The 23,553-nt window shown below is 44.7% G+C and overlaps 6 protein-coding genes across 6 annotated transcripts; 3 read left to right on the top strand and 3 right to left on the bottom strand.

The window, feature by feature from the left end:
- Positions 1–337: 337 nt before the first annotated feature.
- Positions 338–2,677, top strand: C8R40DRAFT_1073550 (exo-beta-1,3-glucanase; the record flags this gene model as incomplete). The annotated part of the gene is made up of 12 exons (XM_046226594.1): positions 338–493; positions 561–594; positions 654–783; positions 958–1,103; positions 1,188–1,209; positions 1,279–1,311; positions 1,367–1,480; positions 1,657–1,702; positions 1,768–1,796; positions 1,887–2,037; positions 2,198–2,353; positions 2,417–2,677. 12 exons carry the CDS (start codon positions 338–340, stop codon positions 2,675–2,677), a joined length of 1,278 nt encoding a protein of 425 aa, XP_046081189.1.
- A 429-nt stretch (positions 2,678–3,106) lies between these two features.
- C8R40DRAFT_1163274 (hsp10-like protein) lies at positions 3,107–3,656 on the top strand (the record flags this gene model as incomplete). Its single annotated transcript, XM_046230351.1, has 4 exons — positions 3,107–3,109; positions 3,218–3,301; positions 3,360–3,545; positions 3,606–3,656. The coding sequence occupies 4 exons, from the start codon at positions 3,107–3,109 to the stop codon at positions 3,654–3,656; spliced, it is 324 nt and encodes a 107-aa protein (XP_046081188.1).
- Positions 3,657–5,195: 1,539 nt separating this feature from the next.
- Positions 5,196–8,417, top strand: C8R40DRAFT_1073548 (uncharacterized protein; the record flags this gene model as incomplete). The annotated part of the gene is made up of 4 exons (XM_046226593.1): positions 5,196–5,483; positions 5,534–6,087; positions 6,136–6,415; positions 6,471–8,417. The coding sequence occupies 4 exons, from the start codon at positions 5,196–5,198 to the stop codon at positions 8,415–8,417; spliced, it is 3,069 nt and encodes a 1,022-aa protein (XP_046081187.1).
- A 6,357-nt stretch (positions 8,418–14,774) lies between these two features.
- C8R40DRAFT_1073547 (uncharacterized protein) lies at positions 14,775–15,446 on the bottom strand (the record flags this gene model as incomplete). The annotated part of the gene is made up of 5 exons (XM_046226592.1): positions 14,775–14,808; positions 14,856–14,917; positions 14,970–15,119; positions 15,189–15,262; positions 15,299–15,446. 5 exons carry the CDS (start codon positions 15,444–15,446, stop codon positions 14,775–14,777), a joined length of 468 nt encoding a protein of 155 aa, XP_046081186.1.
- Positions 15,447–21,017: 5,571 nt separating this feature from the next.
- On the bottom strand, positions 21,018–22,047 carry C8R40DRAFT_1073546 (uncharacterized protein; the record flags this gene model as incomplete). The annotated part of the gene is made up of 4 exons (XM_046226591.1): positions 21,018–21,304; positions 21,361–21,637; positions 21,691–21,828; positions 21,856–22,047. 4 exons carry the CDS (start codon positions 22,045–22,047, stop codon positions 21,018–21,020), a joined length of 894 nt encoding a protein of 297 aa, XP_046081185.1.
- Positions 22,048–22,863: 816 nt separating this feature from the next.
- Positions 22,864–23,238, bottom strand: C8R40DRAFT_1057775 (uncharacterized protein; the record flags this gene model as incomplete). Its single annotated transcript, XM_046225174.1, has 1 exon — positions 22,864–23,238. A coding segment is annotated over one exon (375 nt), but the record flags the coding sequence as incomplete, so codon positions are not given.
- Positions 23,239–23,553: the final 315 nt, after the last annotated feature.

Raw genomic sequence — 23,553 nt, 5'->3', positions numbered from 1 at the left:
AGGAATATACCATTTCCATCCACTTCGCAACGCTAATTTCGTCACTCAGAACATCATCGGTGAAAGAGCGTCGTATCCTCATCTGAATCGGTGCTATTGCTTCTGTATACCTTAAGAGGGACAAGACCAAATGATTGCCTATCGATCATTCTCCGAATCAACTTTGACCATCAGTTAATATTTGCGCTCCTGTGACTTGTCTGTCGCAGAAAACAAGCGAATAACAGGCACTTGGGTTTCCTCATGAGATCCTATGTACTCTATTCTTAACCTAGGATTTGATAAGAGTATAAAAACGGTATAAACGTCTCGTCTTTCTTTTCAACTATCCCCCACGATGATTTCTTCTTTACGCATCCTCACTAGCGTCACAGTTCTATTGTGCGCTACTTTCCTCCGGCTCGTCGTTGCGGATAACCCTATCAATCCAGGGTTTCCTTATGGATCGGAGAAGGTCAGAGGAGTTAATCTTGGAGGATGGCTCGTCCTCGAGGTAAGTACGCGTCTATCGTGTGGATAGCGTTCATTCATGCTCACCATGCCACTTGCTAATTTCATAGCCGTGGATAACGCCATCAATCTTCGACAATACCGGTACGTATTTCAATGCACAAATTACGCACTCTCCTTCCCTTACCTTCAATTTCATGGAGGTAACCCCAACATCGTCGATGAATACACGTTTGGTCAAATGCAGGATCACGGAACAGCATTGGCTGTACTCCAAAATCATTGGAACACATGGATCACTGAATCTGACTTTGAAGCTATCGCTGCTGCTGGGTGCGTATCTCTTTACTATCGTCCAAAAATCGTCATTGATTTCGTCAACATTTCACATAACTCATATATCACTCATATAATCTATGCTCATTACCTATGTACCTCATTCTTCTTCATTTTCTCATACACCACACAATTCAATTTTGAATATTTTTGACCCCCCCTACGACATAGCCTCAATCATGTTCGTTTACCAATCGGATTTTGGGCATTCGACGTTTCTGGTGGGGAACCTTACATTCAAGGTCAACTACCCTACCTCCAGAACGCGATCACTTGGGCGGGGAATCATGGTTTGAAGCTGATTATAGATCTTCATGGTGCGGTAACTCGATTTTCATCGTCCATTACGAGACGATTTGGCTTCTCAGTGTGCTGACGACACATTCTAATGTCCTTGTCAGGCGCACCTGGCAGTCAGAACGGGTGTGGTCTCTTCTATTATACATCACCGTAACGTTCATCTCATTCAAACTCAACTACTCCTATCCTCAGATTTGACAACTCTGGAGAGCGCCTTTCATTCCCGTTCGTAAATTCAGCTTCCGTATTATGTGTTTTCTGATCCCACAAATCACTTTAGGACATGGCAGGAGAACGAGTCGAATGTTCAACGAACAGATGCGATCATTATGACTATTGCCAACATGGTCAAAGATAACACGAACGTTGTACCTATAATTGCCCCTTTGAACGAGTACGTGTCGACTTTTTCTCGATTTCCTCGTTGTTCCATCATTGTTCCCTGCGATCTGGACGGGGGCCCGAACTTGTTCAAGTGAATATAGTGCGGAGCCTTTCTGTTTGATTCGACTCCACTCGTTCTAAATCGATCGACTGACTATTCTTGCTGTACTTACTTGCCATACTTAGACCTGCAGGATATGATGGCAGCCAGATGCTCGACGTAGTGACACAGGTCGGTGATACTATCTAGATTTCAGTGTGGCGATATACATAACCTTACCTGGCGGCCTTTCGTAGTATTGGTATGACAGCTACGGCAATATAAGGTATGTTTTCTCTCGAGCTGATGGGTTTTGTTGAAGTATATCGACCTCGTGGGTGTGCTATTAATATTCTCTTACCTTGGTCCTACATAGATTTCCTTTCGGCACTTCACAAGAAAGCAATACGGTCGTACTCCTCCATGACGCGTTCCAGCCTCTCAGTTTTTGGAGTGGATTTCAAACCCCTCCACAATGGCAAGGCGTAGCCATGGACACGCATATCTATCAGATGTTTTCTCAGGAGGTAAGTTTCTGCATCATTCTTTCATTCCGTTTTATTGATCGCAACTTCCTTGCCTCCTTCCTTTCTCTACCACCAATTCGATCTTGTACTCGCAATTCGATCTTGTACTCGCAATTCGATCTTGTACTCGCAATTCGATCTTGAACTCGCGAATTTTCAGCTGGTATCGCAGACTGATGCTCAACACATCCAAACGGCTTGCAACTATCAGAACAGCCTCGCATTCGATTTGTGGCTCATTGTCGGTGAATGGACCCCTGCTCAAACGGATTGTGCAAAGTATTTGAACGGCAGAGGTATTGGGGCTCGATACGACGTACGCCAATTCTTACATCGTGCGCACCGCTGCTCTTACCATTCCTGTCTCGGGGTATTTTAGGGATCCTTCTCCGGCTCTACTTTCGTTGGTAGCTGCACCGGTCTCACTGGCTCCGCTTCAACCTTCAGTTCAGCTTTCAAAACGTTTCTCCGCCAGTACTGGGAAGCCCAGGTAATTGCTTATGAAAGAGGCGGAAGCGGCTGGATTCAATGGACGTGGAAAGCTGAGAATGCTGATGAGTGGACTTACCAAGCAGGTTTGGCGAATGGATGGATCCCACAAGATCCAACGGACTTCATGTTTCCGGATATCTGTGGATAAAGTTAGGGACCTCGTTGGTCGAAATCCGACCTGTATACCCTACTTTATCTAAGGCGACGTATTCACGACGAATCATAATAATACTCTTTCTCGATATCGATGTCAAATGCGTTTTCGAGGCAGACACACGGTGAAAACATCCAGTTGCTCAAGTGAGAGGCTGAGCATCTTTGAAAGAATGTGGCACCCGAGGTCGCCACTTTTGATTTTGCCTTCGGGCTTAGTATAATTAGAGACGAGCAAAGAGTAGTATAGAATCGCGTCGTCGCGTCGTGTTAAGCGCTTATGAGCGTCTGTTAATCGAAGGACGTGGAAATTTCCACGTGCGTCAAATTTCCTCTCCTTGAATCCTTCCACCTTTTCTGTCCACTTTCTCTGACTACATCCCATATTTCCTTTTTCCGCTCCTCTATATAACTCTTTGCTGTAATGGTATGCACACTTTTGCCTTCGAACTACTGCCTTTCCAGTTTCTTACCTGCAATTCTTACGCATTCTTGCTGTGACTAAAAACTTAACACGACGCGTCCAACCAAATAGTCCGCTCAAGCTACCTTTAAGTCCATCAAGTCCCTCGTCCCTCTCCTTGACCGTGTACTTGTGCAGAGGTTCAAGCCTGAAACGGTTCGTCACTGTAGTGTTCTAACACTTACACGTCTAAACATTTCCTTTTGTTGAGTAGAAAACTGCCTCCGGTATTTTCCTACCCACCTCAGCGACCTCGACTCCTTTACCGGAAGCTACCGTCATTGCCGTCGGCCCTGGTGCACCAAACAAGGATGGGCAGATCATTCCTACGACGGTGAAGGCTGGTGACAAAGTGCTTCTCCCTGGCTGGGGTGGAAATGCCATTAAGGTTGGGGATGAGGTGAGGCATTTACCCTATATACATTTTCGGTTACCTGACTGATACTTGTGTCCTTTCTAGGAATACCACTTATTCAAAGACTCAGATATCCTCGCCAAAATCCAAGAGTGAAGGCTCTTCCTTTGGATATAGCCCCGCCGTGGCGCAACGTTTTGCGACTTTGTCTTTTATAGAGGCGGGTGCGATATGTAATTCTGGCAGAGGTTGTGGGAAGGGGCGAGAATTGTGATGTAGGTGGCTGCTGTTAAGGTGGCCGTCCAGGGGAGGAAAAACGAGCAAGGAGGACGTATGATTGATGCCGTGTGGTTTAAAAGTTTGCTCCGTTGCATTTACACATTCTTACACATATGTTACACTGATAATCCTCTTTTTGTCTTTATGGTCGTTGCAATGCAAAAGAAGTATCCCCACTCATGTATCGTAAACCGGTCACAGCCTTAATTTTCCGAGGACTGGACTGGTCGATTGTGTTTTCTTGTTCGCTCTTTCGTTCGTCTGAACCGCGCAGTTTGTTGATTGTGCTATTCTTTTGTATTTGCTGTGATCTCGGTCTATCCCATCGTCTTTTTCGCTGTGTCATACATCTTTTGACATGCTTTGCTCTTTCACATTTATTGTTTTGCAGGGTGTTTGTAGAAAAGGTACGCGTTCCTCATTTACAGATAGCCTAAAACTCTTGGATCTTTGTTCTTTCACATTACTGACTCGCTGCGTACTAGCTAACAAAGTGTTCACTGACATCGCTACCTCTCTTCGCCGCCTTGTTATTGGTATCCTAACTTGATCCTTGTTTGACAATATAGTTATAATGTTCCACAATCGCACAACTCGACCGACTGCTTTTGTCTATATGTCACACTGAACGGAAGCTCAGATTTAGGACGATGAGCTTGGGGGTTGGATTAAAAAAATGTCGTAACTACCTTGCAAGTCCAGGTGCAGGCAGTTGCACCGATAATCCTAGTTGCTTGCACGTTCAGCCCCGTTCGTCTTCATGACCTTCCTATCCTATCCCACCCTCACCGCCGTCGCCTTGAGCCCGTTCCCAGGCCGCCAGATGATCTTTCCCAAAGTATATGCATTACTGCAACATCGCCGACGTCGGCGGATCCAAGCCCTATATCCACATCCTTTTTGTTTTTGGCATACATTCAGCGGAATTCAGCATTTTTGCCTTGTTGTTATCTGCCAGCCTATCCCGGCCTATCTTCTCGCAAAACAATTACACGAGGGTCCGAATTACAGAATGATACGATTGCTCGTTCAATGGCTGATTGTCTTCTAGAGAATGTTCTACCGATGGAATTGCTATCCGAATGATATTACATACGCGTAGGATTGTAGTTGAAAATTACAGCTATCACAACCCTTCGAATACGCTTTTTCTCTTCCATCATCTACGTTCAGGTTTTTGCTTTAGTGGACGTTCAAGAGGTCGCGCGCAGCGCCACACGTGCCAACTCCGACACCAAGATAACACTAACTTAACCGGTAACCTGTTATAGGAAGTACTCAACCTGCTTCCCTTTGTTCCTCTTTCGCCTTGTACCGTGGGCGGCGTCGTATATCGTGAACAACAAAGTCCAGTGGCCTTTATAAGCCTTCAAAGCCACTTGCCGTAAACCGCTTCGTACCGGCTTTACCGAAGAAATGACCGTGGGTTCACCGAGATCATCATTAGTTGCCTCTTTCTCTAGAACCAATCTCAGAGTCAACTTGGACGGTGTTTCCGTGTCTCCCTCGAGCAATTTTTGGTCCCAGAACCAGGTGCAATCGCGACAGAAAGCCGATTTTGAAGAGGAAAAATCATTAGGAGAGCCACAGCTACAGCAGGACAGGAAAGGAACGGAAATAATGTCGTTTCATCTGCTGCCTTACGATCTGCTCTTGAACATTGCTTCATATCTGGAGTATGTTGATGTTCATGTTCTTCAATTAGTGGGTTTTATTCGTTATCCACTCCTGATTCCATACTAAGTTTACCACAGACGTGTAAATCTCTCTACTATTCCTTCACTACCCGCCCCGTTTATCGCAAATTGGCTACTGATCTTCTGCGTCGGTGTCGACCTTTACCTCTGAAAGGCTTCCAGCGCCCAGGGGATCTTTCCACCAACCGGCTTATATATTCGGTGAACAAGGCCCATCAGTACGAACATGCCTGGCTTGTACGAGCACCCAGGCCGATTGGCTCAACAACTGCAGCAGCAGCAGCAGCGGACACAGCTCATGGCTCTGTCAGGACACGCAATAACTACCTGGATCTAGAATCACCTGCAGGATCAAGTGCGATATCAACACCGAAAAATTGGTACAAGGTCGTACGCGCGCCTCCCGGCGAAGAGGTTGACTGGCTTTCGCCGATTACGTCTAGTTACACCCTCTGTGCCACAAAAAGCGGCAAAGTCGTTTGCTGGGATGTACAGTCAGATACCTGTCTCGCAGAGTGGAATCCAGGTGAACGGTGGGAACTATGGAAATGCAGGGTTGAGTTTGAGGATAAAATGGTGTATTTTACAATGGCAAAGGTTCTGCATGGATCGTGAGTCTGACTCGTCTTAACGCTTTTGCTTCATGGTTCTGAGCTTAGTGCAAGAAACAGCTATGATGATAGCAGAGTTATGGAATTCTCGCTCATGCGGCTCCAATTCTACGAGAATGCGCTGGGAAAGAAAACGGCTTCTCCTACATTCTCCCCTGTTACTTCTTTCAAGAGTGTGGGCGTCGTGATGAACATATTTCTACTCGATCCTTCCGCCAGACTCCTTTCCGCGTTCGTCTGGGTCTCGAACTCCAACACGATCGGTCTGTATGTTCTTCTTGACTGGGAGAAGGATGAATACGTATTCATCGATACCGGCATCGAATGCGTAAGTTCAAACATTTATATTTTCTCACCACGTTGTCAATCTCATGATCATACAGGTCATGTCGTCCAACTGGTCCTGTATTCTCTTCGAACGGAATATCGTTATTCACTGCGAAGATTCCGATGCTGCTTTCCAACACTTTTATCCATTGACTCTACTCGAGAGCCATTCCCGTCGGTTGAAGACAAAGCGAGAGACGCCAACTCTTTCTGGGAGAGTTACCCCATTTGAAAGTATCGTGAAAAGATTCACGTTTCCTGCACCAAGACTTCATTCTATCAGACGTCTTACGAATTTAAACGTGGCTGGGGTGATACCCATCACTGTCATCGATAGCCAAACAGGCGCAATTATCACTGTGACTACTTCAATAGCAGCCGCTCCTCATACGTCTACTATATCATCAAACACCAGCACTACCAGTGCTATCTCGAGTCCTCCATCATCCGCAGAATCCTCGTCCTCTTCCAACTCTACCTCGATAACCACCCCTTCCTCATCTTCCCTGAATACTCCTCCCCCCATTCAGGTACTCCCTCAACCGGTAGTCCAACCTTCAACCTCAACGCCATCCAACTTTAATCCCAACCCATTCCCATTCCCTCCCTGGTACCCCGAATCCGCACATTTCGTTCGTCAATGGTGGCCCACTCTCTCCAACGTCCCTAGAATCAGCTGTACAGTGGTTCTCCTCGCATCGCACGACCCAATAACACACAAGACGCGCTTTGTGCTGGCGCAGCATTATTTCCGCGTTCCGATGCGATGTGCGGATTGGGTTGGGTTTGGAGAAAGAGGGAAGACTGGATTAGGAAGGAGGGGGATGCATAATCCTGATGTGGACGAGGATGGGGCGGATGGCGTTGGGAACAACGGAGTGGATGGGACGAGCAATGCGACTTACGCTAGTGGCGTGGCAGCTACCGCAGGGAGTAGCAGTAGCAGCAGTAGCACTCCGGTGGCAAGTGTTAGCGCGATTGAGCAGTCTCTCGGGCCGATGGAGATGTATTTCTTGGATGGTCCTCCTGAAGGCTCAGTTGTTGCGCCTTTCTACGAGGGTTCGCCAGCAGCAACAGCATCCACTTCTGTATTATCTGCGGGGGTAGATACAGCTAGCGCAGTTTCACCAATTGGTTGGACTGTCAATGGTTCTTCTTCCGGATCTAGTTGCCATTCGTCTTCTCCTGATGGCACCAATTCGAGTAAGGCAAAAGGCAAAGGCCGTGCTCGCACTGCGGAGGACGAAGACGAAACCACTCCTTCGATCGATTCTCATTCACGCGTCAAAAATAACACAACCGTCGAAGACGACGCGATGAGGCTGTGGTACGTTAGTATTCCGTTCGAGGTCGTATGTCTCGAGGATCCGAGCCCCGAAGACGAAGATGGGGACGGGGTGCAGGAGCGACCGAGACCTTTGGTTGCGGTTGATTTTGGACATGCGGTTTGGATAGAGTATTATGATCAAGATGGTCAGAGTGAGATGGCCACTGCTGGTTCCAGGCGGATGCATAATGCGCCTGCCCAGCACCATGTTGAGCAGCATCAACACGACGACGGGAATGTCATAATGCAAGTAATTGGACATCAACATGGACACATCTACGAGAGCGTTGACGATGATGAGGATAAGGACAGCGCACATAATTCAGAAACAGATGTGGAAGACGGTAAAGCAGACGATGATTCCGAGACTGCTACCGCTACGGACCCCGAAGAAGTCGGGTTTGAACGAGAAGAGTCGTCTGCAGAGCAAGACGAAATCCGTGAACAAGAATTTCAAGATCATAAACGACTCAGATTCGTTACCTTTCCCCCGTTCACTGATGATGGTCGGGTCAACGATATCCACGGAGGCTGGGGAGGAGCAGAAGTACGGACGCTAGAAATTCCTCCTGAATTGGATTTGCATAGCGTCGAGACGATCAATATTGACCAGAGCCAGGGGGCAATTATTCTTTCGGTCAAGCAAGGGAGGATATTTATTCTTTGTTATGAATGAACGGACGGATGGTACATTGGAGCTGTATAATGAGTACATGAACGTGTATTTTTGTGGTGTGGTTGCTCATACTCGAGTATGATTTACTTCACCAGTACGATATCGATATACTTATCTACGGATGGCAGCGGATACCCTTCTTGGGCTCTTAATTAAAATCTGGATTTTAAATTCCTATAAACATTGTTACTTCCAGGTCCTCTCGGGCGTAAGCACAAAAAATAGAATCTCACTGAATTCCCAATGACGATTAAAGTTTACTAGGTCCTCATCTAAAGGAGAATTCCAATATCTCATACTTACCTTGATGGCACAAGCCCTTTCAAATTCCGGGTATGTGGGTTGTGGAATTTCTCCATAGCACGGCGACCTTGTCCACACAGAGGAAGTCTGTGGCTTGTATGTGCTCAGGCTTATGCACTGCCCGTGTCCTAAATCCCCAACTGCAACAATTCAGTTGTCTTCGTTTTTTGTGTAGAAAATTAACCAATTCCACAATGCTCTATCTATCCCAAGCATTAACATCAAATCTAGTACCGTAGCGTGCAACTGGTTTAGTGCAGTAATAATGCTCTCAAGCTGTAAAATCTGAAACTAGGCCCCCGGAAGCTCTACCAGAACCCTGTCCGGGCAAACGCTGTAAACTACGCAATGTTTTCGGCCTAAAATATGCTATAACGGACAAGGTTAATCACGTGTCCAAAAATTCCCTGAAATTTCTACAAATGGTAGTGTAAAGTACTCAAAATATATAATTTTCGCTTTTGGTGCTTCTAAACCCGGGCAGGGACTGACCTATGTTGAGTATAATCTCAGTTGATAAGAGAAACAACTACTAGTATATCTAAGTACCTGTTGAGTATAATCTATAGTACTTTAGTAAGAAGAATAAAGAAGAAAAAATAAGTAATCTCACCTCAGTTGATAAGAGAAACAACTGAGGGAGTTTATAATTATGTATCGAGTATAAATGGTGATCGAGAAAATAGGAGTAAGTAAGTCAATATCGGAGGCCGGAAAGGAAAATCGCACAGGACAAAGAAGACAAAGCTGAGCATACGGAGTACCAGTCCAACATCCCCCCTACTGCGTATGCTCCAGATTGAGCATCTGAACCATTCGAGCATGTGTAGTCCCCAAAAGAGCTTTTGTGGTAATGTCTGCGACATTCTCGCCACTACGAACTCGAATTACCTTCACACTACCATCTTTCACTCTTTCCCTGATATAATGTTCACGCATATCGATGTGTTTCACAAGTGAGTGATTCCTCGGCTCCTCTGACAGTGATACCGAACCAAAGTTGTTGCCATGAATAAGAGTAGGACCATTGAGTGGAAGATCAATTTCTTGAATAAACAACCGAAGCCAGCACGCTTGCTGACAAGCTTTCGAGAGCCCGATATATTCAGCTTCGACTGTAGATAGTGCCACAGAGCCCTGTCTCTTTGATGCCCAGGAAACAGGAGCACCAGCCATGAAGAATATATAGTCAGTAGTAGATCGACGAGTAACTAGACATGATGCCCAATCACTATCCGAGTAACCTAAAGGTGAAAGCCTGAAACCGAGGCAGTCATCCCCAGGTTTAGGAGCACGATAGGTGATAGAATAATGAATGGTTCCGCGAATATAACCGGCTAGCCACTTGCAAGCTTCCCAATGAATAATACCCGGATTAAGCTGGAAACGAGCGAGGAAATTTGAAGCAAATGCGATGTCAGGCCTCGTCGAGCAAGCCCCCCAGAGTAAAGATCCAATGAACGAACGGTAGGGTTTGTTCGACATGAATTTTCGGTCAAGTTCAGGTATTGGATTTGGAGATTCAGCAATTTTTGCCTTGGGATCTAATGGGGTGCGACGGATACGGACAGTTTCCAACCCAAAGTGTTCCAGCATTCGTTCGAAGTACGACTTTTGGGAAATAGTAATGGATTTGGAGATTGGGTCTTGGAAAATAGTCATTCCTAGGAGAACGCCCGAATTAACTTCACTTGATTCCCATCTCTTTCCTAAGTCTGCAATGGCCTTCTTTTTACCATTTTCTCTCGAGGAAGCGCCATTGACATCGTCACCATACGTGGTGGAGAGAGTGTACTCATCGTCAATTCGACGGTAGCATACGCAGGGATCAGCCTTTGAAGCAATATAACCATCCTCTTCATATCCTTTCCCTAAGGTGTCCTGCCAGTCGTGGCTACCCTGCATAGTCCCATAAATCGACTTGTTGAGTTTACACACCTTGTGTTCTTCACCTTCCTTGACAAATCCTTCAGGCTGCTTTATATATACGTCGTGATTGATAGGAGAGTTCAGGAAAGCAGCCTTGAAGTCGACCTGAAACATAAAAAGTCCAAGGACTGCAATAATCGCAAGGACTATACGGACAGATTCCATACGTGCAACAGCACCGTAGGTCTTGTCGTAATCGACACCTTCTATCTGCATGAAGCCTTGTGCTACATATCGAGCTTTCCGCTTGGCTACCTCCCCATCTTTCGGCCATTTAATGGCGTAAACCCACCTCCCTCCAGTAAGATTTGCATTCGGAGGCAGATCCACCAATGTCCAACAGTTTTTATCCATAAGAGTGTCATACTCAGCTTGCATTGGTGCCTTCCAAAGTTCGGGGCGACGCATGGCCTGTTTATATGTATTTGGGACCCACTTATCACTAGATTCAGCAGCAAAAGCAAACGGACTGTTTGCCACCATCGCCAGAGGATTTCCGTCGATTTTGTCTATGCCTCCGGAGTCGTGGGCCCAAGCGAGGTTCCGCTCAAAGGCACTACGTTCTCTTTCAGTAAATTCCTCAGATTGTATTTGACAAGCTGATGGTTCACGTATACGAGTACTACGCCTTGGGCCAGTTTCTGGTTCCTGAACAGGTAATGGTAAGGATTGAGGCAGAGATTGGGTTGCGAATAGTTCTGAAAGACCTTCGTAACTAGGAGTAGAAGGTGCAGTAGGTGTCGAGGGAATGGATGGCTCTGAAATATCAATTTGATTTTCATTAGCCGGAGGACCAGGCACGGCATCCGGAGCCGAACCGACGTCGACATCAACAAACACTTCACCATCAACTTCATCTGGTACCGCGGGTGTAGATCTGCGAGGATTGCCTTCCTCGAATTCAACACTACGAGATTCGTGGAAAGTCCTGGTCTGCGGCAACCAGATCCTATATCCCCTCCTGCCAATATATCCAACAAAACGTCCTTCGACAGCCCGAACTCCAAGTTTGCCATCAGTTTGAATCGCGTCAAGCGTTGCCCAGCATTTGCAACCAAAAGGTCGGAGATGGGAGACATCATGGCGTTTCTTCGTATATATCTCGATTGGTATTTCGTCTGGGAACCGAGAAGATGGGATGAAAGCATTCACGTAGCAAAAGGTGAGTGCCGCTTCAGCCCACATCGAAGGAGGAAACCCGGCATCAACGAGAAACGTCCTGACACCATCTAATACTGTTCTATTCGCTCTTTCAGCTACTCCATTGGCTGAGGAAGACCTGGGTGGTATCATCTCAATGACTATACCATGCTCTTGACAGTAGTCTCTAAACCACCCATTATCAAACTCTCCACCACCATCTATCCGGAATATCAAAACTTTTAGACCCGTTTGCCGCTCTGCCATCGTACGCCAATCATGAATAGCGGTCAAAACTGTTTCTTTCCGCTTGTTAGTCAGAAAAGTCGGAGCCTTGACTGAGGAACGACCATCCGTTGCCAGAAACATCCACATCGCCCCTCCAATGCTCTGGGTTCGAGTTAGACCAAAGAGATCAAGATGTATACGTTCGAGAACCTTGGTTTCATGCGTAAGTTTTTCGTCAAACGGTCGGTGAGTTGATTTCCCGAAGATGCAAGGTTCACATTTACCATCCACTTTCTTAGAGGTAATTTGCAGTCCATCGACCAGATTGTGCCTATGCATCTGGAGTATTCGATCCATAGCCGGATGCCCTAGTCTGCAATGCCACGTATGTATGTCAACAGGTTTATTATGTGATCTGGCAAAATTCGCAACTGAGGGCGTGAAGTGAGCTTGAACCTCATACATCGTTCCCTTTCCTTTGCCCTGCATAACGATACTTCCATTTGCAGTTCGTACGGTGAGTGATCCCCTACCCCACTCTCCTTTCATTCCTTTGGCATCCAGTGTCCTCAATGAAATTAGGTTGTGGTGAAAGGATGGTGTGTGATAGACCTCACTCAAATGGCATCTTCTTTTTATTCCATCCACGGCTGTCTCAAATTCCACAGTTCCTTTGCCATGAATCTCAAATTCACCTGCTTTTCCGGCAATCACTGACTTCCCTGCCTTTCCATATAAGTTCTCATATTCAATAAAATCAACCCTTCGAACCCAGAAATGATCACTCGCAGCTGAGTCAAGGAAAGTCTGAGGTATTCGTGGTTTTGAGGCAGCATATAGGAAAGTCTTCTCATTGCGAGCTGAACAAGCAGTATATTCATCGAAGGTTGAGACTGAGTCGGGAATAGAAGAATCTAATATTTCTACGTTGTGCGTAACCTCTTTCTTTGCACCATACCCTGTTGATACTGACACACAGTTTCTGCAGGTATGGGCATTAGGGAGTTGGGTAGATGGAATGGTTGTTGATGGCGACGTACACAAATCGAAGAGTTCCATGATTGTATGATTCCCACCATCGCTAGCGTAGTTCGCAGTTTGAGTGACTGAGATTTCGGCTTTCTTAGGTCCTCTCCCTTCATCGCCGCCACCGGGTGCCCAACATTTCTCAATCGCATGAGTACGACGTCGACGAGGAGGGCAGTTAGGGTTTGTACACATCGGGCGATCCTTCTTGGTAGTAGATGCTGCATTTGCCGAGTGGAAAGAAGCCATCTCCTGAGCGATGAGGGCACGGACCTGACTACGCTGTCGGGTATCCTCCTCATCCTCCTTCTTGTTGTCATAGACTTGACGAAGGTGAATAAATGCATCATCACTCGAAATTCCCTTGACGTTGATTAAGAGATCTCTTCACGACTTGGGCATAGATGCAATTACGATAAGACGGAATTGGGAGTCGAGGCAGGAACCGCCTAAATTTCGAAGCTCCCTAAGGTGATTTTTCATTGTCTTTTCATGCTCTTTGATAGTCGTGTTACTGGGATCAAATTGAGCAGACCGGAGTTTGGTATCAGCCTGATGTACGCGCATCTCATCTCGTCTCTCATATTTCTTCTTCAATTCAGCCCAGATGTGGTACGCAGGCTTTTCACGTTCGACGCCTAGTCCGACAGGGTCAATGATGTTGAGATAGATTATGCTGGCGGCCATCCTGTCACGTTGACGCCATTCATGCGGGAAAGGGGTCGAACTGTATACAGGTGTTGATGTGGTTGCAGGAGGATACAGTGTAGATGTGGAGATATAGCCACCCATAGGGGGTCGGATAATGGTACCATCAAGATATCCTTCGAGTTCCCGAACTTCAATATGCGCGAGGACTTGGTTTTTAAAGATTCGCCAGGTATTCTCGCCGGATAATTGGGATGATTCGGGGAAGCGCGGGATCGACAGTGAGTTAACTGTGGAGGACATAGCTTCGAAGAGATTAGAATTGACTGTATAAAATATATCAGGTTTTTCTGTTAAGCTCGGTTGAGCTCCAGTCTCATAATCTGTTGAGTATAATCTCAGTTGATAAGAGAAACAACTACTAGTACATCTAAGTACCTGTTGAGTATAATCTATAGTACTTTAGTAAGAAGAATAAAGAAGAAAAAATAAGTAATCTCACCTCAGTTGATAAGAGAAACAACTGAGGGAGTTTATAATTATGTATCGAGTATAAATGGTGATCGAGAAAATAGGAGTAAGTAAGTCAATATCGGAGGCCGGAAAGGAAAATCGCACAGGACAAAGAAGACAAAGCTGAGCATACGGAGTACCAGTCCAACAACCTATTGAGCTTCAATCTATGCTATATTTGGACAAGGAAATGGCTGATTTTGGCCTCTAAAATACGCAATTCCGAACAGGGTTCTGGGGGAGCTTGCAGGGGCCTCTGAAATTGCAAGTGCAACATTCAATTGTTTACATTACTATGCACAGAGATAGCCAAAGGATAAGAAGAGATTTTTGCTATTCAGGTGCATATACAGTACAGAAAAAAGCTCAAAGATAGAAGAGAGTAATACAAGTAGTGGAATTGACCCATAGGCAAAGTGACCCACGCTAACTATTGAATGTGTGTTTTAAGCAAATTCATCTGTCATGGTGTTTAAGTTATCACCAATGGAAGATGAGCATGAATTGCTTTTGTCTGTGTCCTCTGAATCATCAGTGTTATCCTCTGTATGAACATTCCTGACCAGGGGACTAGTTGTTGTGCGGCGCGGTGATGTAGGCTTGCCTATCACAAGCTATATAGGAGAAGTTGATGAGTTCATGTTAAAGTACCTTTGGGTACATTCTGAATAACATGCCATTGCCAATGTATAGTTGGGAGGAGTAACAGTGTGCTAGAGCTCATGAGTATGATTTCAAAAAAGTACTATTAGAACTAAAACACACATTCTCTAAGGCAGCTCCTACTGCGTTGGCTTGCCCCAGGTGTTGAAGGAGATTTGTGTAAGCAAGATTCTTCTGTTTTAGAAGCTCCTTGAAGCCTTCCAATGCAACCTCAGTATTACCTTTTGCATTCAAGACGTTTGGTGTATTTACCTGATCGAAATTATAGAATCAGTTTAAGAGCAAGACTTCATTTTGCTGCATACTGCAAAAGATACTCACATGTGGCTTGTCCCTGGCATTCGTATTCCATGGAGCAATGTGGTCCCCGCCAGACTCGGGTAATGCCGCAGCATCTCAAGCAAGCACCTGAGACCACATTTGATATTTACCGCTCTGAGAAAGAGGGGACCTTTGATTATCAAGGGGGCAAGCTTGATAGTCCGGCCTGAAGCTCATAGGGCTATCTGTGAGATTGGGACCCTCTTCAATCTGGAAGAGCTTCTTCAGAGTTTTCTTATCCTTGTTCTGAGACCACATATGAGTTTTTTGAGGGCACTTAGAAATGAGGTTTGGATGGATGATCACCTGTATCACAACATTAAAAATCTCTTCCATTACTCACTGAGAGAATTGTTCATAATGATAATACATCTCCAAGTTGCTAGAAAGCTTCTGTACACATATCAGTATCATGTTAATATATAGACTATAGGCACAGTTTTGACATACCAATGTTTCTAACCTGAAACGGATCACTGCCTTTTTGAGGTCGCAAGTTGCCCTGACCTTCTTAAAGGGACGGGCATCTTTTGCAGTTTGCAAAGCATTCTGAGCACTAAAGCACTTATGAGCAAACATGAGAAGGGACTTCAAAACTGTTACTGTTTGCCTTGCATAGTGGTTGAGGATTGTATCAGGCACAGGGGAATCCTACTGGTGCCAAAGAACATACTGTGCTGGCCTGTTTTAGAACATCATTGTCCTCAAAAATTACTTGCCCTTCTGAAATAATGGTAGAAGGGTCAAGTTCCTTGAAGAGAGTGCACAGCAGGCTGCACAAACAACAGTGAGATTAGAGAAGATGAAACATGGTCAGATTCATGCAAAGCTGTTGGATAGGGCATTGTGGAGGGTTTGAAATGGGCTAAGGGAGGTCCCTAAGGCATAGGTAGGGGAGGTAGAGGTACGGAACCTAGTAGTGTTGCGTAGAAGGAGTTGTACTCGCTAGAACGTCAACGTAAGATCGAATAGGTCATAGAGAGAATGGGTCTTGAGTGTATAAGCTCCTGAGAAAATATACACCCAGGAGGGGAGGTCTCGGGAACTGGGGCTTAGTGTCAGCGACTGGTTCTAGTAACAGGTGTCACCAGGTGTCACACTCAAGAAAACTTCAGGCAGCGGAGCGATAAAGGAAGTAAGCAAAGTTCTGGACTAAACCAGGTAGAATAGACGAGATCGAAGCTAAGGAAATACAGCAAGTAGCTACAGTCTATATACTAGTGAACAACCCTCTGCCCTAGTAATGCCCAACGCCCTGGGTTAGTGGTAAACATGAGTAGAACATAAGTAAAGCAATGTGTAAGTAATGAAAGCTCGATCGCCATGCTGTATATGTGTTGTGAGACTGCTGTGTTTAATATAAGTAAATGAAGAGCGCATGTTGTATCAGTAAGCATAAATAATAGATCAGGTGACAAGATAAGACAAGATATAGGATAAGGGAGATAGAAGATAAGACAAAAGATAAAAGATAAGACAAGGGATAAGGAGAAAGATAAGATGAAAAAGAAGTGATCGTAACACTTAGAGGTGGACGTCCTCAAGGGTTGGAGGTGGTAACAGAGAAGCGGCACATAGTTTGATGTAGGGGGTAGCTTTGACATTACCTAGATCGAGGTCCCAGAGCTTGTGGAGCAATTGGGGAACTCGAGGAGGTTTTGGGGAGGTTAGCTCACCAAGGCATTAGGTGTTGGGGAGCTTTAGTATCGTTCGAGGGAGCTCGGAGACTCACTTGGGTTGCTTAGATGTGAAGTAAAAGCGTATATTGGATCATGTAGATGATCACAGAGACAATAGAGAAGAGTAGAGAGAAACTGAGATAAAGAAACAGAGAGTAAAGGAAATCCGTATGGTTAGCAGGTACAAAGGGACAGGGACTGGACCTATGCAAAAGGGTGTGTGTTCAAAATATACCAAGCTGGGGCTTGGGGATGTTGCGGAACTACTTAAATAGGTACAGGAAGTGAACAAGGGAACATCAGGGGATCTAGTGAACATGAGGCGGTAATCAAGATTGATACTTAATGAAGTTGCTGTAGGTCCTGCATACGTGCCAGGGAATGTACGCATGTCGGGGAAGTCGTCAGGCGCTTGGGTAATGGGAAGCTGTCTTGGGGGTTTACGGAGCTAGATAAGACATATGGGAGCTTCTGGTTGGTGCTGGGATGGGTCTGGTGGTGGTCAGGGCATGACAGCGTGTCGGTGAGGGACATTTGGGTATATATCAGGAGAATGGTGACATTTGGGGAGGTGCATGGTGGTACTTGGGGAGGTGCAGAGGAGGTACAGGAGGTGGATAGGATGTGTGAAAATGTGTGGCGGGTACTGGGGCTGGTCTGGTTGTAGGCAGGGCATGACATGGGGAAGTGGAGTTTAATTCCCGGATTGATGATATTGTACATGATGCGTGCGAGTCATACGAAGAAGTAGCGAACATAACAAACTGATTACGGGGTACTCTTGGTGCAGCCGAAGCGGGTACCCTCTTTAAAAACCCTGTTGAAAGCCAGAGGACAAGGAGGACATAGTGTTAGCATGATCAAGTAATTCCCTTATTTGACCAATCTGGTTAGGGGGGCTCAGAGTAGCAGTTACGAGTCATTCTCCAAAACAATTAAATTAAATGAATATCGAAGTACCTACCTATGTTTGGAGGTATACTAGAATCTTGGAACCATTATGGACCAAATAAGGACATGAAGATTCAAATTAAATGGTATCTGACCGATTGTAGAAGTTTCCTTGCGGTTCCGAACGTTTATTTTATGAAATTAATTGTACTGTGCGACTCTATATCCTGTATGTATAAATAGTGATCTGATGTATCTGGAATACAAGTGATTTTGGGACGACGTTGCAGTGCTAATCCGTAAAAAGGAAAGACACACTCCTGCCAGACTGAAACCTCTTCGCTAGCAGCCATTCGGGCCCGGCACTTGTGAGTATAGGAACGTCGTGTTCTGCTCCTTGTGACTGCGAGAAGTATATCCAGTTGTTGGGTATTCTTCGAACTTAGGATCAGCTGTTGGTCTTAAGGGCAAATCACGCTGTGTGGTTGTGCCAGCACATAGTTCTAGCCCTCTGTAGGGGTCTGTGTGTTTCGGTTTTTAATTTACTTTGATTCAAACCCCTAATTCTTGATATACCCATATCAATACAATCAAAGCACAAATTGTGCTGAATCTACCTTAATCAAAGGAATATACCAAATCCTTAGAACGATTCAAATTGATTGATCGAAGCTTCTTACTTAGCTCTCAAAGCTTTGCGGAACCTTTGCCAACGCTACCCCTTGCTATTAAATAAATTTGATAGCAGTGAACTCGCATATTGTGTATTAGATTGGTTGGTTGGAGTGCACATTTGATTCCTTCCTTTCTCTTTCACACAAAAACGAGGCAAGCTTATTAGCGGGGTTGCCCAGTCACCCGCACTTTCAGTAAAGAACCCTAGGGCTGACTTGATAAGCTTTGCCTGACTCTTGGTGAGATCAGGTTGTTCCGATGCCCAGTTCTGGAACTGAGCCATGAAGCGACACACCTCAGCGCTATCTTTTCCCTTGAATACCTCAGGTTTGTTCATGCTTGACCTGGCAGATGAATGTTCCTCCATGGCAGTGGCTAGGTTGGCTACCTGTTTAATAAGCTGTGCCATTAGGTCATTTGCAGTGGGTGGTGTAGGGGTAGGTTGAGCAGGTTGAGCAGGGTCAGACATGATTGGAGTGGGCAATCGGGGATGGGGAATTGGCAGGAAGGTTATATCATCTGTAGTGAATGGGTTCTGGACTGAATTGGAAAGCGCGTGGGGGCAAGGCTGGGAGTCACAGCCGTACCAGGTGTTGTCAATCTGATGGACATGGTGTTGATCTCTGGGATCGAGTGCGTGTTGGAGGGTGGAGCAGTAAGATCGGAAGGATCTACAGGTGTAGAAGACATGATGTATGCAGATCCTGCAAGGACAACCTTATTGGTAGGCTGTCAGTGCAGTAATGGATCTTGACCTAATGTCACAAAGCGGCAAAGGCAGAGTGACTAACGGAGCAGGAAAGCGGAGTGACTAAGCAGAGCGGCAAGGCGGAGCAACTGAGTGAGGCAGCAAGGCAGAGCGACTAAGCAGAACGGAGGCAGGCTGGTCCCAGATAATAACAGAGATATATTGTGTATCGTAGTCATAGGTAATAATAAGCACATACCTGATCCCAGATAATGACAGAGAGGTCAAGATAAGGAACCAGGCTGTGAGGGATTGGCTTTATATACATAATCCGATCTGCAAGAAATGACAATGTAATACTGTACAATTTAGGAACAAGGAAGGTGGCGGAAGCCAGAAGGAGAAGGGTAACAGGTGGGTCAGTAATCAATGATGGGGGTCAGGTGGATCAGTAATTGATGGGATTTGACAGTGATGTAATTGTACAAGTAAGGGCATCGAGACAGTGAGAAAAGGAAAATGATAGGGGCTATGTACTTCAAGACAATAGGAAATGAGTAAATCAGTCAAAAGATATTATGAGTCCAAAATGAAATGTAGGATTCATCCTTATGGTGACTTTGAATGTGGGAAAACATGATGACTTTCCTTTTTCAGCAGTGCAATCTGCCTTTTATGGGCTGTGACTGATTGTTCCTGGAAAATTCACATGACCTTATAATGTGAGTCTGTTACCTGATCCTTTGCTTCGGTGCCCCAAGGGTGCCCTTTACCCTCAAGATTGTAAGTCATGTACTGTAAATATCTTTTATTAGTACAGCTGAAGAATTCCAATGAGGACTCGTACATGCCATGTGTGAAGCACAATGGCCCACTTCCGCACATAACAGTGCAGTAGATCAAGACAGTAATTGCCCATCTGGGTACTACCCGTCAGAGTAGTTCAATGAAGGCATAGGAGAAGGTCTCTTGGATTAATGTACAAGTCTGAGTCTGCATTGTCCAATGCCAAATCACAGTGATGCCCCACAGGTGCAAAGATAAAGATGAAGCCCATTTCTCTAACGAGAGATAGGCCCCCGGAAACTACTGCAGAACCCCACTCAAAATAGCGTCATTTAGGACCCAAAATTTGCTCAATCCCTGCCCGAAAATAGTGTCAAATAGAGCTCGAACAGGCAGACCTTGTCCATTATAGCATCATTCAAGCTGGCTGAGCAAAAATTTTGGGACTCATGGGGGAATAACATTCAAAAAGTGAGAATTTGATTTGATATCTGCTAATAAGCTAGTAAGCTTCTACTCTCGGAGTTGAGACCCTAAATAAATAGCAAAAAATGAAAATTTTACACTTCTGAGAGAAATTTTTGGACTACATGTGACCATGTCAGAAACATTAAAATTCGCCTGTAAGCAGCAGTAAGCGCTCATAAACCCCATAATCGAACTGCCAATTATGCCAGATCCTAAACCTTCATAGAAAATCATAAGCATTCTTTACTAATTAAGTAGCATAAGCGCTCTTAAGCCTTGTGCAAATGCAAGCGCTTATAAACCCTTTAGAAAATATATTAATAAATATATCGGCACTCAGGTGCTCATTCTCTTTCCATTGTGCTTTATTCATTTCATTGAAGACAAGTATTAACTGTATTACATAATCAAACTGATACTGGAGAGGAAAACTTATTAGCAGTTATAATGGGGAATTGAACTCAAGACATTACATAGATACAATCACAAACTATCAAATACAATATTACCACTACACTAAATACACATTGTTATAAAAAACCCTTCAGTTAATATATCATGTGTATCACTCAGGTACGGTTTGCTCAGTTTTTACTTATATACATCTTTGTGAGCTTTCCTATCGATATAACTATGAATGTTCTATACTACCTGTTTCTGGTTCTGTGTGGTGTGGACTGGAGCTGGTACTGATGCCTCTTGACTTTGGATTTGACTATCACTGTGACTGCGACCCTGGCCTTGACCCCAACTCCTGCCCCGACCCCGACCCTGACCATGATCCTGAACATTACCATTGCTCATGTTCTGAGGAATCTCAGTTAAATTGTCCTCAGGAGGCCAGCTTTCGTCTATATGTTCAACCTCCATTGTGGTGAATTGAGTGGGAATCAAATCTGTGTCAATATTAATCGGAATGCTGGGAAGTGCTAAGATGAAATGAAAGTAAGTAGACAAAGGTTAAAGAAGATAAGTCTATACATACATGATGTATCCGCAGGCCGTGAATCAGCAAGTCTGATTGCCAGCAATGCCCGAGTAACCGCATCATCTTCGTGGTCATCATTTGTGGAACATACTGCTGCTGATGGCATTCCCAGAAAAACACGCTGATTGAAAAAGGAATAGAGCTGCTTGATATAGTTGGTGCCTTTTGAGCCATTTAAGAATGCACAATACGAGTAGAAGTTCTTTTTATAGTTTGATTGTGAATTTTTGCCAATGGGAACAAACTCGGTGTCGTCTGAAAGAAGAAATCGCACCTAAACAATAAGTTAATTAATGTTGAGCTTATTCAAATGCAGCATAAACACACCAGAATTGCAGATAGTGCAATAGATGAATCATTGACACTTTTCATGCCCCAAAGCATCCCAGTGAGTGACGATCCATAATTGAAGGAATATTGGTCAAGAGTAAGAGATTGTTTGTTAAAAAAGATAGCGCGAAGAATCTACATACATTTGAGCTCTATATGCACCTTCGGTTGAAAATCATTCATGAACAATTTTGTATCATCACGAATTCCATTGGGATAGAATATAGGGGAAAATATATCATTCACAGCTGAAGAACTGGGAAATTCAAGCTGAAGTCTTAATGTTGTGGGATTCCGGTGCAACAAATTTGCTTTGGTTACCCATACAGCAGCCTCAACATTGATGCCTTGCATGATAATGGAAGCACACTCATGTATTGTATGCAGGGCTGAACTCCGGCCTTGCTTTGCTTGTTGTAGAAACTTTGGAAGTCAAAGCATATTAGTGCCAATGTGAAAAGATTCAACAAGCACATACAGATTTTTGGAATGGACTATAATCTGCTGCTTTTTTGTGAAGATCTCGGTCATTCAAATACAGATGGAGCTTGTTTATAAGACCAGCTTCAAAAGCACTTTCATCCTTGAATCATTCTGGGGATTCAGGATCAGGTAAATTGTTTGGCGGAAAGCTCATAAAAAGATTTGAAGTAGGCCAAGGATATACCATCACAGTGTACTTCTTTGCCAGCTTCACCACAAGTTCATGGTTTATATTTGGATCTGCGTTTCCCACTGTCTTCCCTAAATGCTTGTGTTATTTTGCTAGGGCAAGCTGTGATTTCAAGTCTGAATTTTGCATCTTGAGCTTTGAATTGTGACCAAGGAGCTGCTGATTCTGATCTTGAACCTTTTCGAGAGCCTGATGTAATATAAATGAGACAAAAGCAAAGCAAGATTAATAAATGACACATCTGTCGCAAATCATGCATCGTAACCTTCTCCAGGTCAGGTAGTGTATATAGTACAAATTCAGGATTATCAGAGGCATCTGAGATATTGCCTTCATCTTCAAACATGTTGAACGAAGAGTACTCGAAGTAGACGAATGAGAACTTGTGGCAACTTGGACCCACAGAAAATCTCAAGATTATGACATAATAATAATTGCGGAGAGCAAGTAAACTAGATATATCTACCTATCATCTGTAAACCCAGGAAAGTATTTTTTTACTCGAAGAAACATGTCTCCATCCAGAGGATCCCATCAGTTTCAGATGATATTGGTAGTACAACTGCTCCCCAAACAATTGACCGTACCGAAATAAATTCTAGGTTATGCGCCTTGTGAATGCGAAGAAGTCCAAGATCTTTGTCTATACGTGACCGGGTATTAACAATCTTGTAAGCTTGCACAAGTGCTATCGGGTATTGGCTGTCGCAGGCATTACAAAGGAGTAAATAATGCAGTCGGGCAAAGACTGGCCCCAAAATTCCACGAAAGATGATGTAGTCATATCGAGGATGGCCATGAAAGTTGGGATTACAATGCAGGATGTCAACTGCAAGCCGCCAGGTCTCTAAAGACTCATAATGGATTTTCAAGAATTGATATGGAATAACCTTTAAGTATGCTCCGATGAGAATATACCTGTCAAGTCCATGCCTCGGGCCTCCATTCCGCCACTCGGTATTCCGAAGATCCACCTCTTATTGTAATCTCTCCTTATTGTTCTTTCTCGCTACACATACCCTTTCGTTCTAGTCCCTCCTTATTGTCTTTTACTTTACCCTGCAGGCACTACATGTATAGCTCCTAGTAGTTAGTCTGGCACTCCGCACCGATGCGCCACTCCATAGATATAAATACTGCCTGTACGCTACTGTAGTTCCTCAGTTTAATTATCAACTTAGATCTCC

The sequence above is a fragment of the Lentinula edodes genome (genome assembly GCF_021015755.1).
Source record: "Lentinula edodes strain Le(Bin) 0899 ss11 chromosome Unknown C8R40scaffold_48, whole genome shotgun sequence".
NCBI lineage: Eukaryota > Fungi > Basidiomycota > Agaricomycetes > Agaricales > Omphalotaceae > Lentinula > Lentinula edodes.
This window is presented reverse-complemented; position numbering and strand designations above follow the sequence as displayed.